The following is a 12,500-nucleotide window of genomic DNA, read 5'->3' as shown; positions in this document are numbered from 1 at the left end:
CCTTGTTGGTGTGATGTCACATGACTACAGGTGTGATGTCACATGACTACAGGTGTGATGTCACATGACTACAGAGGAGGAACAATTTTTTTGGACGTAAATTTTCAACGCTTTTGTTTGCTTTGGTTTGGGCATTATAGCCACCGACATTGGAGAATTTAGCAGTTTTGTTTTTCCAGTTATTGCTGAAAGCAGCTGGTTGAACGTGCATCCGGTGAAATACTGTGACCTGAAATTGAACGATGAGAGAGATATGTTGTCATTCACCTGATTGTTCCTCTCCAGGTCGACGGAAGGCTGTAGAGGTATGTTATCGCTGAGTGGTGCATTTGAAGCTGAAACAGGCTTTTGCAGCTGATAGAATGCGTGCTGTCCTGAGTGAGTAGCAGTCTGGTGACTACCTGCTCTCAACAGATATAACGTACGCATACTGAGGCTGACCAATCAAGTGTGTTCATTGGTGTGATTCACTCATCCAATCAGCGCACCGTTAACACCGAACGCCACCTGCCAATTGAGATACGTACGCGATTCAGGTCAATGTATGCGTACACATGTGTATTGGGTGCAGTGTAAGTGTTTCTGTCTCGGTTGCTTATTCTATGTGGATAAGTTACAGATTGCCCTGGATTCTGATTGGTTATGAGCAGTAAGGGACGAGCTGACCCCCTCCCAGTGATTTAGAGGTGATATATGCACACGTATCTCTGTTCAGAGAGCAGTCGTCACCAGACGCATGCAGAAGACCGGCAGGCTAAGTTAGCGTAGTGTTAGCACAGAGAAGCTCTCGTGATCTTTTGTGTGTTTTAAAAAAAAATTCAATTCCAGTTTTTTCCCGTTTCTCAGGTCGCCCCTGCGTCCGCCCCGCCCACGGAGGGCGCCTTCCACCCCGGGAGTCTGTTCAGACAGCTGACCAATCAGGAGGACGACTCCGCCACCCCGTCCCTCTTCAAACTGGGCTGGCTTTCTGGCATGACCAAGTGAACATTTTACTGGGGAGGGGGGGGGGGGTCGCGTTTTAACATGTACAGAGACTGTAAAATACTTATCTATAAATACACTTTCAAACCCCAATACAGACGTGGAGGTGTTTGAGTGATGATTAATACCGTTTATTTTAAATCCAGTCAGCTGCTCTGAGGTAATCACCACGTGGGCTGTCCACGTCAGCTTTGAGTCGTCACTGATTTTATAGCTGTTACACAAAATAGTTTTAATAATGTTGAATTGTACTATAGTGTCAAATATTTTTCAAATTTGTTTTTCTACAAACTTAAAAAAAAAAAACCCCCAGAATCATTGTTTCTGAGTGCAGATAAACAGTTCTACATTATTATGTTCAGTGTGTTTTTCTTTCGGTCGAAGCTGCTAGTACATATAAATCACATTTTACCAGGCTACAGAGTGCTCTTCTTATTGTAAGTACACTGGTTAAAGACAGAACGGCACTGCTATTCAAACTGTCATGTACAGAAATATCACAGAAATGTTCAGGAGCGGGTGGGTGATTCTCATGTTGCTGTACTCTTCCACTGAGTGAGTTGAAAGTTGTTCATCTGTTGGTAATTTTGGTTAACCCTTGTGTTGTCTCAACATTCTGTACAATCCCCTTGTCCTTAGGGTCACACATGACCCGCCTTCACTAAACCCCTAAAATAAAGCTGCTGAATTGAATTTCTATTTTTCATTACATTACATTGCATTACATTAATGGCATTTGGCAGACGCTCTTATCCAGAGCGACGTACAGTTGATTAGACTAAGCAGGAGACAATCCTCCCCTGGAGCTATGCAGGGTTAAGGGCCTTGCTCAAGGGCCCAACGGCTGTGCGGATCTCGTTGTGGCTACACCGGGATTAGAACCACCGACCTTGCGCGTCCCAGTCTTTCACCTTAACCACTACGCTACAGTCCGCCCTTTTCATTTACATTACATTATTGGCATTTGGCAGACGCTCTTATCCAGAGCGATGTACAGTTGATTAGACAAAGCAGGAGACACTCCTCCCCTGGAGCAATGCTGGGTTAAGGGCCTTGCTCAAGGGCCCAACGGCTGAGCGGATTTTTTTAAATTTGTGGCTACACCGGGATTAGAACCACCGACCTTCTGTGTCCCAGTCTTTCACCTTAACCACTACGCTACAGGCCTTAATCAGTACACTACAGGCCGCTCTTTTCAAATCTACTTTTGCACGAAGAAACAACCTGCCACTCATCACAAACTTTCTCATAAAATTTCAAGTCAAAAAAAAAGGTAATTTAGGGGGTTTTCTCTGCTGTTAAACACAGTGGTCACTTTTGATCCTCGTAAGACAACACGATGGTTAAGGGGGGCGGAATGGATGCATCCGGGTTTCTCTCTGGCTGTTTTTGGCGCCCCCTGCTGGTCAGTGTGAGCTCTGCGCGGTGGCGCACTCCCAGGGACACACCATCTCCTGCATGGTGACGCCGGCGGCTTCGCCACGCTCCTCTTCCTGCAGGTGCACCAGGCTTTCCGAGGCGTCGTCCTCCCCGTCCGGGAAGAATCTGAGAGCCAGAGACACAGCGGTTACCTCCGGGCATCAGTAGATGTTGGCAGAATTTCACTTTCCAAAACTGTTCGCTTCAAATCCAGTTTCGGAAAGTATAAGTCCCTCCCCGGTTTTTTGTTCCAGTCACCTGGATTTGCGAATTGTTGCAATAAATTATAATAATCATGAGCTTATGTCACAAGGCCAGTGCATATTTTAATGACATTTCTGTAAATGTGTGTGAGTTACATTACAGTTAAATTGCATCAGCACGGCCACATCCCTCCTGGGGGGCTTAAGGGACTTGCCCAAGGGCCCAGCTGTGCAGCCTACCCCAGGGCTTCAACCACCAACCTTCTGGATCCCAGTCACGTACCGTAACCACTGGCTGCCCCACTTAACCAGGGAGGCTGATTTTCACCTGTATACCTTGAGCTCCGTGTGTTTTTGGATTGGACACAGGGGAGGACTTCTGCTTTCTGACCCCTGGATGTTCCATCCCAGTTCCCATTGCTGTGTGCGGCTGACTAAAACCGTTGGCCAATCAGAGTGCCTGCATTGGGGGCCATGTGATGCATAATGGGAGGGGTCAGGGCTGAGCCACTCACAGGGCTATGGTCCTGGGCCGGGGGCGTGGCTTGTGGCCGGATTGGCGGCCCGGACGCTGGACACACCCGCCCTCAGCGGGGGGGCACGCGGGCTGCGGGGGGGGGCTTCTGGGCGTGGCCGAGTGGTGCAGGGTCATGCGCCGCCTGTGGCCCGGCTTCCGGAACTCTCCCCAAGGCCCCGCCCCCTCGCCGCCCGGGCCGGAAGCCTCCGTCACCTGAGGGGCGGGCGGGGCCGAGGGCGTGCCGCCGTTTCCCCGGCGATCTCTCCCGGGCGTGGCCGGGGGTGGGGCGTCCGCGGCCGCGCTGAAGGGCAGTGAGGAAGAGGAGGAGGAGGAAGGGGAGGAGGAGCGGGCGGGCAGCGGAGAGAGACGTGACCTCGCGTTGACCCCGGTCTGCCAGTGGACCGAGCACAGAGCCAGGCGGGACACCTGCGCCTGGGGGTTTGTGGGAAGGATGAGAGGTAAGCGCACACACCCCTCAAACGCAGGCCGACGGACTCTGACCATCTCAGACTGTCTCAGATCATCTCAGACTGTCTCAGATGGTCCATGAGTTCCCAATACAGGCTGTCAGCCATTTGCCCGAGGTGGGGAGTCTAAGGGGTCAGAAAGTAAAAGTCCTGGCAGGTGTTTCTTCCGCCCACGAACACACCCAGCCGATTCCACTCGGTTGTTCTTTGTGCTCATCGGCAAATCCATGTTTTTGGAACAACTTTGGAACGACTTTTACTTTCTGAACCTCTGAAAGTTCCCGCCTCTGGAGATTTGTCTCCCTCGCTTGTCCACTGTTTGGGAGCCGATGGACCATTTGAGATGCAGCCACCTGCTCTCTCTGAACCTCCATCCCTGCAGGAACCAGATGGAAACACAGCCTACCCTTGCAAAAAAAAATTATCCTTTTTTTTTTCCTGGAGAACAACATGAAAATAACAAGTAAGCAATTTTTAAAAGATGAGAAGTTAAAGGCAGGCAGTGCAGTGATATGATCACTGATGCATAAATCATTCAATCCCCCCCCCCCCCCTCAATGTTTTTGGCCTTTGAAGGACAGTCACCCACCAGGGTGGTTGCATGCCCAATTAGCGGGACTACAAATTGATGTCGTGATTTTTCTTCACAAATGTCACCAGCCCTGGGCAATAAGCAGAATGCCATGGTGCAGCCGATTCAGTTAACATCAAAGTCGGGTTGATCGCCAGACGGAAAGGTCATCCGTCTATTTGACGATCCAGCTGGTGCTTTTAATGAGGAAAAATGTCATAGGGAGTGGTGGCAGGTACTGAACCAGATTTGTGGGAGTCCGTTCACGGGATGAGATTTTTCACGAATGCACTCTGCGTATCCCTTTTCGTGATTTTTATGCCATTACATGGGCATATACTGTATATTGTGTCATAAATATAAAACGAATTAATTGGCGAATTTTATTACACAAAACATTAACACAATTCACAATTACAATGGCGACACAGGCGGACTGGACAAAACATGAAGATGGTTTGATGTTTTATGGATTTATTGGATGAATGACAGCAGAACTTTGCAACATTTTCACAAAGATGACAAACAAGTTTGACACACCGGGGCTGCTTCTGTTCCACACATGTACACACATGTACACGCACACACACACACACAAAGACAGGCATAGACTGGAGTTGTTCACTGAATATGATGGTGTTTACTGAAGTGACAGATGCAATGTAACATACAGTTGATTGAGACTTGAGACACACACAAACACAAAAACATCTATTCCTATTAATCTGCCTTTTCTTGTCTAAACAAACTTTCAACTTTGAACAGTCAGATTAATCTATGCATGTGTATATTTATATTATTTGCAATTTCTTATATATTTTACCCTGGTGAGTGCTATGTTATCATTGTTCACATTCACATAAAGATTCCACTCTTGTACATCTTTCCAATATTTATACATCTAATATATAGACATCTCTTATGAATAATTATTGTGATATTTTACAGTATTAATTACATTTTACATCTTAATTTATGTGTGCTATCACATTGCCCCCATTCGACACTGAGGAAAATGTTACAATCCTTTTCATAAGATAATGGCTGCCAATCAGTGGGAGAGAATGCCTGAATCCGTCATTAACGGGACTGCATCGGGCCTTTATGTTGTAACGGACAAGGCTGTAACTTTAGTTTGAGTATTGGGTTCATCAGACCCCGAGAACTGCAACCCTGTCGGAGGGCGTGGGGCATGGGGCATGCCACGGAAATATTTAAAAGGGCCTGTTACTGTAAATTATCATTTAAATAATAAGTTCTTTAAAATACTTCAGAATACTGATCAGTATATTCCAATCACTACATGAAATCCCTGTCTTTATCATATGCTATTATTCCCAGACCAGACCAGAGGAACCCCGTTACTGCCCCAGAGAGTATCCCGCACGCTGGGTTACTGCCCCAGAGAGTATCCCGCACGCTGGGTTACTGCCCCAGAGAGTATCCCGCACGCTGGGTTACTGCCCCAGAGAGTATCCTGCATGCTGGGTTACTGCCCCAGAGAGTATCCTGCACGCTGGATTACTGCCCCAGGGTGTACCCTGCAGGCTGGGGCCTGTTCCGCCTGTTTTTTTTGTTTTTTTTTACTTCCTGTTGCGGTCCAGCTTGCTCATGACCTTTTTGATGTCGACGGCGGCGGTGGCGGCCGCCAGCTTGGCCTTCTCCTCGTCCGCCGCCTGCTGGAGGATTATGGGATGGATCCCGGGCCGGCGGTTTCGGGCGTTCTGCTCCACCTGCGCATCGCTGCGGGAGGCGCACGACACGGACCAATCAGACGCGGAGACCGCAAGCCCTGTCCGAATCCTCACGCTCTCACGCACACACACACACACACACACTCTCACACTCACACTCTCACACACTCACACTCTCACACACACACACACACACACTCTCATGCTCTCACACACACACACACACACACACACACACACACACACACACACACACACACTCTCACACTCTCACACTCACACTCACACACTCACTCTCACACACTCACACACTCACACTCTCACACTCTCACACTCTCACACTCTCACACACACACACACACTCACACACTCACACTCTCACACTCTCACACTCACACACACACACACACTCACCCACTCACTCATAGAGGAGTGCACAGGTTCTGAATCATCCACTAATCATCCACCCCCTCATCAGTCCTCACTAAGTCTCATATTTATCAGTCGGCAGTCGTTTGATCTACTTGACATGTTTGGTGAGGATTGTGGAGTTTGTTTAAAGCAAACTCCACAGATGAAGATGATGAAGCTGAATGAATGTTGGATGGATGTTGTGCTAATCTCCTGATGGCATCCATCTTTGAATTTTCCCTTTCGGCGCGGGAGCTCCGACTCACCTGTAGTTGTGCGCCGCTGGGCTCTGAGCTTTTTTCTGCGTGTCCTTGAACACAGGAGACTTCAGGTAGCGTCCAAACGTGTCCTGTAATGCAGAAGTTCACCGTTACCTGCCGGTTAACACGAGCACACTTCACAGAGCATGAGGCAGGAGTTACCGCCATTAGCCACCGTTTGATAAGAACAGGCTAACATGTTAGCCACCATTTGATAAGAGCAGGTTAACAAGGTAGCCACAGTTTGATAAGAGCAGGCTAACAAGTTATCCACCGTTTGATAAGAGCAGGCTAACAAGTTAGCCGCCGGTTGATAAGAGCAGGCTAATATGTTAGCCACCAATTTGATAAGAGCAGGCTAATAAGTTATCCACTGTTTGATAAGAGCAGGCTAATATGTTATCCACCGGTTGATAAGAGCAGGCTAACAAGTCAGCCGCCATTTTAATGCAAGCACACATTAGCATGTTAGCTGTTGGCGACCGTATGATACGAGCAACGTGCACCGTAGCAACAGAGTCCGCCGTCGGCTAGGCAACCGTTTAAGCCGTACGCATGTTCTGCGGTCTCGACGCCAGTCGGCCACACCTTTTTCATGAGCATGAAGATGTGGGTCTGCGCGGCATCCAGGACGTAGCGGTGCGGATGCTCCAGGCCCTTCACCGTGATGGCCATGGTCTTCTGGTCAATGTTGATCCAGCGGGGGGCCCCAGGGGCCAGGAAGGTCCTGTGGGGGGGAGGGCGGGAGGGCGCAACACGTCCTCACAATGTTACGGGAATGTTTAATCGGTGTTATAACGTTGTCACTGCCTGAGGCAGCCGGTAGTCTAGTGGCGAAGGTACATGCCTGGGAAGCAGGAAGGTTGATGGTTCAATCCCCCGGTGTAGTCTTATCGCGGCTACACCGGGGGATTGAACCATCAACCTTCCTGTTGGCCGATTGTCCCCTGCTTAGTGTTTTTATTACAATTACAATTATTAATGGTAGCAACATTGTGAGAATGTTGGTTTTGTGTCAGCTGCGATGCTTGTAGTCCAAAGGCGTGCAGGTTAGGGACTACAAATTAAAATTGGCTCATTAGCTAACTCTGACGCATTTACATTGATGTGGAAACAGAAATGTTGATAGATGTGCACTGTACCTGATAAATAAATAACAAACATTGTACAAATCGGGCAGGAAGGGGACTTTGCTCCAAATGGCCCAATGAGAACGGCCCAAACCGAGTGTGACCCAGGCACAGCCACAACGATCCAAACCGAGTGTGGCACAGGCACAGCCACAACATTCAGGCAGCATCGACAGAGCTAGGCGCTGACATAGCATAGCTAAACTTCTATGGAAACGTATTGCAGTGGTTACCCAACTAATTCATGCCCACTCAAGGAACTATATGGTGGTACAAATGTAATGATCTATGACACATGCACGGTAAGGGCATGTCTGTAAAATTAATTATAGACACTTGAAAATGTCTAGTAATAACGGTGTCTGGTTTATTATGGTTATCAAGTCATTTCTTAGTGTGGGGCTACTGAACATTTGGTTGTGTCTGTCGGTGTTGACATGGAAACCATCCTATGTCTTAATGTATTTAGAATGTGAAAGACTCAAGCTTGCTGGGTTCTCTCTTTTTTTAACGCCCCGTTCCCGTTTCGGTCGAGGGTCTCACTTGTAAACCTCCTCGGCCTTCTGCTTCATGGAGGCGGCGGTTCCCCACTTCAGCTCCTCTGCGGCCTCCCAGAAGGCCAAGTTCTCCCCTGTGTGCAGAAAGACAAGCACAGGCATCAGGGTTGCCAGATTATGGTAATAATGGTACATTTTTCTGGTTGAAAACGGGAAATCTGGCAACTCTAAGAGACAGACATGAATACAGGCATAAACTAGATCTCAGTTTAGTTCCTGGGTTTAGTTCTAGCTCTGTCTTTCTCTCTCTCTTTCTCTCTCTCTCTCTCTCTCTTTCTCTCTCGTCCCAAGGAAGCAGCTGCCATCCCCCTGTCTGACGCTTACCGCTGAACTCCTTCTTCAGAAACTTCCAGAAGTCTGCCCGCCCGCGAGGGTCATTCAGGAGCTCGTAGAAGCTGAAGGTCCAGCGTTCCACGCGCATCTGGGTTGGGATTTCGGCACTGGGAAAAGCACACGTTTACTTTAATTTGGAAACTTTAAACCCCAGGTGAACCCAAGTTTTTTTAATTTTTTAATTTTTTTTTTTTTTTTAATGAAGGTGAAATTGTAAGGTCAGTTTAAAGACACGTTCTTCACCATATGCATTATTGCGGTTCTAAACTAGCAGTCGACCAGCGTCAGTAGTTCGAGCAAGCAATCAAGGGGTTTAAAATGCAAACGCCATAGGGAATTGAATGCTGCAGTATTAGAGTTATCAAATCATTTCTGTAGCTGTTGGTTGACTTATGGCCCATTGTAACTTTGTGTCGTTTCTTAAGGTACACAGAAGATCCGCATTTTGGGGTTAGGAGTCTTGCTCAGGGACACTTCGACACACCGCGGGCGGGGCATCGAACCGGCAACCCTCCGACAGCCAGACACAACTGCCCTTACCGCCTGAGCCACTGTCAGGCCACTGTCGCCCCTTACTAGCGCTAGCAGCTACAGTGGACCACATTGAGGGACCACATCGGTGAGGGCAGACCTGGCGGGTGGGCCTTACCTGGGCATGTTCAGCTCCCAGTATGAGCTGTCCTCGGACAGCCAGGGGTTGCTAGGGAGACACGGGGCCAGGAAGGGGTCGTGGTTCTTGTACGTTGTGGTAAACTTGACGAGTCTGCAGTGGTACACAACAAAAAAATAAAATAAAACGCTATCAAACACACATCACATTACATTAATGGCATTTGGCTGACGCTCTTAGGCGGGGTTAAGGGCCTTGATCAAGGGCCGAATGGCTGTGCGGATCTTATTGTGGCTACACTGGGATTAGAACCACCGACCTTGCGTGTCCCAGTCATTTACCTTAGCCACTACGCACAATGCCCAAGACAACATTAATGTGCTACAAGTGCAGTGTGTATGAAATATTACACAAACACTGTGCCTGACGCAAATTCAGAAAGCCAGATGGTCAAACGAGAGCGTCACAGAGCCGCAGCGTAGTGCGAGAACAGGCATTTGGACGAGTTCTGGTTGGGTTCTGAGAGGACTTACGCCCCGAGAGACACCGTGGACTTGGTCCTGGACCGCATTATGTACTGCTGAATGAAGATGATCTGAGAGAGAGAGAGAAAGAGGGAGAGAGAGAGAGGGGGGTCATTATAAGTAGCAGACCCTGCTGAAAAAACTGCTCAAGTTTTGAAAAAGCTGGTAGCTGCTTGACCAGCTCAAACCAGCTGGCAGCTTGACATGATTAACCTGGTTGACCTGTTCAGACCAGTTTGGTTTGACCAGCCCAAGCTATGTTTTGAAATAACTCAAGACAAGCTACCAATACTACCCAGCTAGACCAGGTTTATGGCCAGCTTGGCCATGCTGGTTGACCAGCTCATACCCAGCTTGACCAGCTTATGACCAGCTGGCACAGCTGGATTTTACAGGAGGGGCAACCTCCCTGCAGCACCAACAAAGTTTGTAAACAAGTTAAATCTAAATGAAATGGTGAAATGGGGCTCATCCAGTCGTATGAATTTTTTAACCGTCAGTGATCATTCCCGACATGAAGTTCTCTTCCTCAAAGTAGAATTTACTTACGATTCTTCGGTAGTACTCGACCGTCTTTTTCTGTTGGGAGAATAAAAACAAAAGAGATCATGAGCTTGGTTGACCAACAGTATGCATTTCCATGTTAAACGTACAATACGTTTGGGCAATGGATTCACATTAAGTTCACTCTAACTAACTGTACATGCTGTCTAATATGACTTTACACGGTATGTCACATGTAAAGGACTACATGCACAATCTAGCATGACTACAGGTACCACCTAGCATGTTGAGAATTGTGGAGAGGGTGCTGTGAGTGGTGTCATGGGAAACTCCTACTCAAGATTATTTCAATGTCACAGGTTTGGTGGATCTTATATGGATCTGGCCACCTGTGCTGTTTTTATGCATCATTTCCTGATTCTAATCTTGGCGGCAGCAGTTTAGTATAGCAGCTCAGTGAGGGAGCAGAGCTTGCGAATCAAAGGTTGGGTTGGTTGCCAGGTTGATCCATCGCCGGGGATTCCCCTCTTGACCCCTGGAGCTCCCCTTGCCTGACATAAGCGACCTGAACATCTCCAATAACATTTCCAGCTGTATGATTGCATTACATGCAAAAATTAAATCAAGTAAATAACGCTAATAAGCTGAGATCACAGTAAATGGCACTAATCTCTGATGTGTAACATCAGCTGATGTGATGCAGGATTGCCAGCTTTTAGTGCTCCTGTGAATCTCTCTGAAATCCTCTCTGATGTAAATGGGAGCCTCTCAGGAGCTTTAGATGAGTTTAATAGACCGATCAGGCCTCTGAAAGGTCAGAACCCTGATGGATCCGACGCCTCTTTTGATCACTAATGAGTCCCACGTCCGATATTCCCGGCTGGATCCCTGCCACGAATCCGGAAAGTCCCCCGCGGTCTATGGAAGTTTGCTGGTTCCTTTGGTGGTGGTTCTGATGCCCCAGGCAGGCACTGGTCTGCACAGACCATTCAAGTCACGGCTAAATGGAGGTGCAGGAGACTAAGAGAGTTTTTGTATTGTGCCAGATTAACTGAGCTGCGTTGGTCTTTTTGGACAGCTTCCTTGTCCTTGTCTTTTTGCAATGGGAGCTTCATTGGTTTGGCTTTATGGCTCTTGCAGACGGTGCCTGTGTGTGTGTGTGTCTGTGTGTGCATGTGTGCATGTGTGCCTGTGTGCGTGTGTGCGTGTGTGCGTGTGTCTGTGTGTGTGTGTGTGTGTCTGTGTGTGTGTCTGTGTGTGTCTTTGTGTCTGTGTGGGTGTGTCTGTGTGGGTGTGTGGGTGTGTCTGTGTGGGTGTGTGTGTGTGTCTGTGTGTCTGTGTGTCTGTGTGTCTGTGTGTGTCTGTGTGTGTCTGTGTGCGTGAGATCTTCCTGGTGCGGAGTGAAACAGAACAAAATCTACAGGAAGAGGAGAAAGAGGAAATATTTTAGTGAATAAGGTACCGACGTGGCAGGTCAAAGACATGAGACAAGCACAAGTACCAAGAAACATTATAGACAATGTTATATACCCATGGTAACCAACCCAGTCCCAGGCTACCTACAGTCCTGCAGGTTTTCACTCAGGGAAGAGATGCCCTATAGCAGTTTCCCAAAAACCTCTGAAGATCTGCCATCCTGTAGGTTTTCATTTCAACCATAATTTTGCATACCTGACTTTATACAAATTAGCAGCTCAATGAGACCTCTATCTGTTGTGCGCCTTGTTCAGGTTGGTGTAAATCTCCAGGAACAGGGTTGGGCAGCCCTGCTCTAGCTGTTGAATGAGGTGTGCTTTGTTAGAGTTGGAGTGAAACCTACAGGATGGTAGATCTCCAGGAACAGGTTTGGTGACCACTGCCCTACAGTACCTTCATGGACCCCCAGAGGGACTTAGTCGCCCTGTTAAAACCCCAGAGGGACATAGTCGCCCTGTTAAAACCCCAGAGGGACAGAGTCGCCCTGTTCAAACCCCAGAGGGACACAGTCGCCCTGTTAAAGCCCCAGAGGGACACAGTCGCCCTGTTAAAACCCCAGAGGGACACGGTCGCCCTGTTAAAACCCCAGAGGGCCAATGTCGCCCTGTTATAGCCCCAGAGGGACATAGTCGCCCTGTTAAAACCCCAGGCTTTAGGGGCGTTTGACAGGGTGTCTCTGGCTTATGGAGTCCGCTTGCAGAGGGAGTGTTGGGAGAGTGCAGAGGGACATGTCCGGTTGCTAAACACAGCCTCCGGTCACACCAGGGGATGAGGAATCGGCTTACAGAGCGTAAGGAGATTTGCGTCAAACTTGCCATGGGCGCCCCAGTGCAGAGGCCCAAC

At 48.4% G+C, this 12,500-nt stretch overlaps 2 protein-coding genes across 6 annotated transcripts in view; one reads left to right on the top strand and one right to left on the bottom strand.

Moving 5' to 3' along the window:
- The window catches only part of cog1 (component of oligomeric golgi complex 1), a 14,934-nt gene extending 13,260 nt beyond the window's left edge, over positions 1 to 1,674 (top strand). The window contains exons 14-15 of one of the 5 annotated variants that reach the window (XR_009705560.1): positions 1 to 305; positions 847 to 972. The exon at positions 1 to 305 is cut by the window's left edge and continues 173 nt beyond it. Coding sequence is in view for 2 of the 5 variants with exons in the window: in XM_061224009.1 (XP_061079993.1) it covers positions 847 to 984 (138 nt within the window). In the remaining 3 variants the exon portion in view is untranslated. Of the gene's footprint in view, positions 802 to 846 lie in introns of those variants that run through there. The other 4 variants (XM_061224010.1, XM_061224009.1, XM_061224012.1 and 1 more) reach the window with 4 other exon arrangements.
- A 713-nt stretch (positions 1,675 to 2,387) lies between these two features.
- rgs9a (regulator of G protein signaling 9a) overlaps positions 2,388 to 12,500 on the bottom strand; it is a 21,881-nt gene continuing 11,768 nt past the window's right edge. The window contains exons 10-19 of the mRNA XM_061224724.1: positions 10,227 to 10,256; positions 9,687 to 9,748; positions 9,193 to 9,306; positions 8,535 to 8,650; positions 8,197 to 8,284; positions 7,112 to 7,250; positions 6,530 to 6,612; positions 5,746 to 5,901; positions 3,119 to 3,421; positions 2,388 to 2,526 (exon numbers count right to left, since the gene is read on the bottom strand). Of these exons, the coding sequence (XP_061080708.1) occupies positions 2,388 to 2,526; positions 3,119 to 3,421; positions 5,746 to 5,901; positions 6,530 to 6,612; positions 7,112 to 7,250; positions 8,197 to 8,284; positions 8,535 to 8,650; positions 9,193 to 9,306; positions 9,687 to 9,748; positions 10,227 to 10,256 (1,230 nt within the window). The remainder of the gene's footprint in view (positions 2,527 to 3,118; positions 3,422 to 5,745; positions 5,902 to 6,529; positions 6,613 to 7,111; positions 7,251 to 8,196; positions 8,285 to 8,534; positions 8,651 to 9,192; positions 9,307 to 9,686; positions 9,749 to 10,226; positions 10,257 to 12,500) is intronic.

This window comes from Conger conger, chromosome 16 (assembly GCF_963514075.1).
Source record: "Conger conger chromosome 16, fConCon1.1, whole genome shotgun sequence".
NCBI lineage: Eukaryota > Metazoa > Chordata > Actinopteri > Anguilliformes > Congridae > Conger > Conger conger.
This window is presented reverse-complemented; position numbering and strand designations above follow the sequence as displayed.